General features: G+C 45.1%; 1 protein-coding gene across 6 annotated transcripts in view; it reads right to left on the bottom strand.

Moving 5' to 3' along the window:
- The window catches only part of LOC149445627 (uncharacterized), a 78,934-nt gene that overhangs the window by 33,150 nt on the left and 39,751 nt on the right, over nucleotides 1-6,033 (bottom strand). For 2 of the 6 annotated variants that reach the window (XM_089653543.1, XM_089653542.1), the window contains exons 3-4: nucleotides 5,333-5,458; nucleotides 1,270-1,397 (exon numbers count right to left, since the gene is read on the bottom strand). In XM_089653543.1, coding sequence (XP_089509669.1) covers nucleotides 1,270-1,397; nucleotides 5,333-5,340 — 136 coding nt within the window. In that variant the 5' untranslated portion in view covers nucleotides 5,341-5,458. Of the gene's footprint in view, nucleotides 1-1,269; nucleotides 1,398-3,227; nucleotides 3,354-5,332; nucleotides 5,459-6,033 lie in introns of all 6 variants that reach the window. The other 4 variants (XM_089653544.1, XR_016306367.1, XM_089653545.1 and 1 more) reach the window with 4 other exon arrangements.

Here is a 6,033-nt window from a genome sequence, read left to right as displayed (position 1 = left end):
AGAAAAAGAACAGGAAGAAGATCACATCTAGAAAAGGAAATTTTATTCTGCTAAAGTGAATCGATCATAGGAATGGGAGGCACCTGAATCCTTCCTACGAACTGGAAGTCCAGTCCACTATTATATTTTATATGAAAAAGTCTTGCGGTTGCAACAAATGTATCTATTTGTATCCAAATAAAAACATTGTAATCCAAATAATGTATTTGTATTGCTGTCACATTGTATGGTGTGCTTCCGTCTCTGCAAGAGACAGAAGTTATGGGGTTAATGCCGGCCATAGACAGGTCGAAAATCAGCCGATTTTTTTAACGGTGGTAACGTCGGCCGATTTTATTTTTTTTTAAAAATCGGCTGATGTTTGACCCGTCTATGGCCTGCTTAAGGGCTTGTTCACACCATGGTGCTTGAGACGTCAATTTTTCAGCACGCGTTCAGCAAGGACACAATGACATCAGTTGTTCTCTATGTGCCCCGTTCACACCACAACACTAGTATCACTTGCAGATTTGTTTCTGAGCAGGAATCTGCAACTTGAATAAAACTCATGTAAACTGATGTCTCTGCAAGAAAAATCTGTGCGTTAGTTTTTCTGCACGTATGGTGTGAATGAGGCCTTAGTGGCATTTCTGTTTGCTGCATTGTTCCTCTGCTATCCTATCAGCATTAATCATTTCTGACAAGATTTCCTGACACCAAGAAAAAAAAGGTGACAGGGGAGAGACCTCCAGCAGATTGACAGCCTCAGCTCTGTTCCTTTGAGCTGCTAGAAGGGGGATGTGTCCCTTCCCTCCAATCAGCTCTCAGATGTCTCCTTACTATGCTTTGCAGTGTGTAATTTCAGCCTTCTGCCCCCTTTTTTCTGAAAGCTCAGATAAGCTTTAAAAATTCTGGACTTTGAATACATGTAGAGAAGAGAATACTGCAGATAACTAGGCACAACTTACGTGGGAGGATTTGTTTCACCTCAGTGTACCACCTGAGGCCAGTCAATTCACTGGATATTTGTAACAGGAACCATCCCAAACTACCTGTCTGTATAGCAGGTCCCCATTAAAGGTTTATACTTACCTCTCCTGTGAGCAGTGCATTGAAACTTAGCTCTATTAAGGACAGGGGCGTCCCTAGGATTGGTGTCACCCGGTGCGATAACACTTGGTGACACCCTCTCCGACGATCCCCACAGAATGGATCGGATCTGCGGATTGAGCATAATGGATCGGACTCCGATCCATTCTGCGGGGATTGTCGGCTTTCTTTACAACTTACCTTTTCGTGGAGAGGGTCCGGTGTCACCCCGTATAGGTCGCATGCTGACGATCCTCACATAATGGTTCGGATCTGCGGATTGAGCATAATTGATCGGAGTCACTCCTTGCACCTGCCTCAGGACGCCACTGTTAAGGACACAGGAGAGGTTGAGGAGAGAGTGCAGAGTGTATGATGACAAATAGTATGTTCAGGAGAGGAGAGTGAAGTGTATGATGACAGGAAGTATGTTGGAGACAGGAGTGCAAAGTGTATGATGACAGGTGGAATGGAGAGGAGAGGAGTGCTGAGTTTTTGATGAGAAGTAGTATGTTGAGGGAAGGAGTGCGAAATTAAATATGACAAATTGTATGTTGAGGAGAGAGTGTGAAGTGTATGATGGCAAGTAGTATCTTCAGGAAAGGACAGTGGAGTGTATGATGACAGGTAGTATGGTAAGGAGAGGAATGCAGAATGTATGATGGCAGATAGTATGTTGAGGAGGAGTACAGGGTGTATGATGGCAGGTAGTATGTTGAGGAGGAGTACAGGGTGTATGATGACAGATAGTATGGTGAGGAGAGGAATGCAGAATGAATGATGGCAGATAGTATGTTGAGGAGAGTGCAGGGTGTATGATGGCAGGTAGTATGTCGAGTCCAGAGTGTATGATGGCAGATATTATGTTCAGGAGAAGAGTTCGGAGTGCATGATGACAGGTTGCATTTTCAGAAGTGCAGAGTGTATGATGGCAGATAGTATGTCGAGGAGAGGAGTGCAGAGTGTATGATCATAAGTTAAGGACAGAAGTACAGAGTGTATTGAGGTAGATGGTGTGAATGGACCCTAATTCTACACTCCATCACTGCACTGACATGTATGGTGACAATATCTGATGGTACCTGCAGACCCTCAGTCCAAGGGCCTCCATTCCTCCTGCACACACACCCTATTCTGCACCTTTCTGCCACCTTAACACTTTGTCTAGCTGGCACCTGAACTCCTTTACTTACTGGTGACATCACACACCAATCCCTCTAGCTTACCTCTTCAAGTAAAAATGCTCCACCCCCTCATCTGAGCTCCTCCTACAACAGGCACTAGAGGTAAATATTGGATATTTAGGAGAGGAGTGCGCAGTGTATGATGACAGGTGGTATGTTTGGGAAAGGAGTCCAGAGTTTATGATGAAAGGAAGTATGTTCAGGAGGGGAACAGAGTGTATGATGGCAGATAGTATGTTGAGGGGAGGAGTGTGGAGAATATGATGACAGATAGTATGCTTGGGAAAGGAGTGCAAAGAAGTGTATGATGAAAGGAAGTATGTTCAGGAGGGGAACAGAGTGTATGATGGCAGATAGTATGTTGAGGGGAGGAGTGTGGAGAATATGATGACAGATAGTATGCTTGGGAAAGGAGTGCAAAGAAGTGTATGATGAAAGGAAGTATGTTCAGGAGAGGAATACAGAGTGTATGATGGTAGATAGTATGTTGAGGAGAGGAGTGTGGAGAATATGATGACAGATGACAGTATGCTTGGGAAAGGAGTGCCGAGTGTATGATGACAGGTAGTATGTTGAGGGGTGTGAAGTGTATGATGGCAGATAGTATGTTTGGGAAAGGAGAGTGGAGGGTATGGTTACAGATAATATGCGGAGGAGAGGAGTGTAGAATGTATGAAGGCAGACAGTATATCGAGGAGAGGAGTTCAGCATGTATGATCATAAGTAGTATGTTGAGGAGTACGGAGTGTATTGAGGTAGATGGTGTGAATGGTCCCTAATTCTGTGCCCCATCGCTACAGACACATGTATGGTGACAATATCTGATGCTATCTGCAGACCCTCAGCACCAGGGCCTACCACCCTACTGCACACTCACCCTTCTTCTGCACCTTATTGCCATCTTAATACTTTGTCTAGCTGGCACCTGAACTCCTCTCCTTCCATTTGGCATGGCACACCATCCCTCCAGCTTACATTTCTATTCACATCCAGCAACAAGGAAGTACTGTCAATTTCAAACTTCTCGGCGGGAACTCCGAAGCCGCCACCTGGAAGTAGAGATGCTCCTCCCCCTTCATGGAGCTCCTCCTATAGCCGGCACTAGAGGGAAATATTTATTATTCAAGAGAGGAGCGTGGAGTGTGTGATGACAGATTGTATGTTCAGGAAAGGAGTGCATAGTGTATGATGACAGGTAGTATGTTTAGGAAAGGAGGTTGGAGTGTATAATGACAGATTGTATGTTCAGGAGGGGAATGCAGAGTGTTTGATGACAGGAAGTATGTTCAGGAGAGGAATGTGGAGTGTATGTTGGCAGACAGCATTCTAAGGAGAGGAGTGTGGAGAGTATGATGACAAGCAGTATGATCAGGAAAGGAGTAGAGTATATGCTGACAGGTGGTATGTTCAAGAGAGGAGTGCAAAGTGTATGATGTCACATAGCATGTTAAGCAGAGGTGTGCAGAGTGTATGATTACAGGGAGTATGTTTGGGAAAGGAGTGATGAGTGTACAATGACAGGTTGTATATTTTGGAAAGGAGAGCAGATTGTATGGTGACAGATAGCATGTTGAGAAGTGTGGAGTGTATGATAACAAGTAGTATTTTTGGGAAAGGAGTGTGGAGTGTATGATGACAGATAGTATGCTAAGGCGAGGAATGTGGAGTGTATGATGATAAGAAGTATGTTGAGGACAGGAGGACAGAGTGTATTGAGGTAGACTGTGTGAATGGGTCTAATTCTGTGCTCCATCATTGCAGTGACATGTATGATGACAATATCTGATGATATCTGAAGACATTCACTACCAGGGCCTACCACTCTCCTGCACACTCAACCATCTTCTGCACCTTTCTGCCACCTTAACACTTTGTCTAGCTTGTATCTGAACTCCTCTTCTTCCTGCTGACATTGCGCACCATCTCTCCAACTTACCTCTTCATTCATATCCTGCAGCGAAGAAGTTCTGTAGATTCCATACTTCCCGTCGGTAACGTTGAGGCCGGAACCTGAAAATAGAGATGCTCCGCCCCTCCTTCAAGCTCCTCCTACAGCAGGCACGAGAGCGTTATATTGAATGTCCAGGAGAGGAGTGCGGACTGTATGTAGACAGATAGTATGTTGAGGAGAGGAGTGTATGATGACAGGCAGTATATTTGGGAAAGAAGCACAGAGTGTAAGATGACAGGTATTATGTTCAAGAGAGAAGTATGGAGTGTATGATGAAACATAGTATGTTGAGGAGAGGAGTGTGGAGCGTATGATGACAAGTAGTTTGTTCAGAAGAGGAGTGCGGAGTGTATTATGGCAGCTAGCATGCTGAGGAGAGGAGTGCGGAGTCTATGATGGCAGATAGCATAATAGAGGAGAGGCGGGCAGAGTGTGTAATGACAGGGAATATGTTTGGGAAAGGAGTGCGGATAGATCGTGAAAAAGGGCCCTAGCAATGACAATATCTGATGTTATCCGCAGACACAGAGCAAAAGGGCCTCCCACCATCCTGTACACTCACTCCTCTTCTGCACCTTTTTGCCACCTTAACACTTTGTCTAGCTGGCACCTGAACTCCTCTCCTTCCTGCTGACATCACACACCATCCCTCTAGCTTATCTCTTTATTCACATTTTACAGAGGACAAGTTTTGTAGATTCCATCCTTCCCGGCGGTAACTCCGACACCCATATTTAGAGATGCTTCGCCTCTTCCTCTGAGCTCCTCCTACAGGCAGTACTAGAGGGAAATATAGTATGTTTAGGAGAGGAGTGCAGAGTGTATGATGGCAGGTAGTATGTTAAAGAGAGGAGTGCGGAGTTTATGATGGTAGATAGCATAGTTGAGGAGAGGACTACGGAGGGTATGATTACAGTTAGTATGTGTGGGAAAGGAGTGCAGGATGTATGATGACAGGAAGTATGTTCAGGAGAAGCGTGCGGAGTGTATGATGACAGGAAGTATGTTCAGGGGAGGAGTGCGGAGTATATGATGGAAGATAGTAAGTTAAGGAGAGGAGTGCGAAGTGTAGCTGGCACCCGAACTCCTCTCCTTCCTGTTGACATCACACACCATCCCTGCAGCTTACCTCTCCATTCACATCCTGCACAGAAAAAGTTCTGTAGATTCCATCTTTCCAGACGGTAACTCCAAGATCGACACCTGGAAGTAGAGATGCTCCACCCCTTCCTTTGAGCTCCTCCTACAGCCGGCTCTAGAGAGAAAAGTAATATATTCAGTAGAGGAGTGCGGAGTACATGGTGACAGACAGTATGTTTGGGAAAGGAGTGCAGAATGATGATGACAGGCAATATGCTTGGCAAGGGAGTGCGGAGTGAATTATGAAAGGTAATATATTCAGAAGAGGAGTGCGGAGTGTATGATGATAGGTAGTATGCAGAGGAGAGGAGTGCACGATGATATGTAGTATGTTGAAAAGAGGAGTGTGGAGTGTATGAGGAAAGGTAGTATGTTCAGGACAGAAGTGCAGAGTGTATGATGACAGGTAGTATGTTCTGGAGAGGAATGGGAGTGTATGATGATAGGTAGTATGTTCTGTAGAGGAGAGCGGAGTGCATAATGACAGGAAGTAAGTTCTGAAGAAGAGTGCAGAGTGAATGATTGCAGATAGCATGTTGAGGAGAAGAGTGCGGAGTGTATGATGGCAGACAGTATGTTGAGGAGAAGAGTGCGGAGTGTATGATGGCAGACAGTATGTTGAGGAGATGAGTGCGGAGTGTATGATGAGAAGTAGTATATTTGGGACAGGAGAGCAGAGGGCATAATGAA

Source organism: Staurois parvus, unplaced genomic scaffold (assembly GCF_062004578.1).
Source record: "Staurois parvus isolate SC_StPar_1 unplaced genomic scaffold, SC_StPar_1.0 ptg000715l, whole genome shotgun sequence".
Lineage (NCBI taxonomy): Eukaryota > Metazoa > Chordata > Amphibia > Anura > Ranidae > Staurois > Staurois parvus.
Note: the sequence above shows the minus strand (reverse complement) of the source record. Positions and strands in the feature narration are given on the sequence as shown.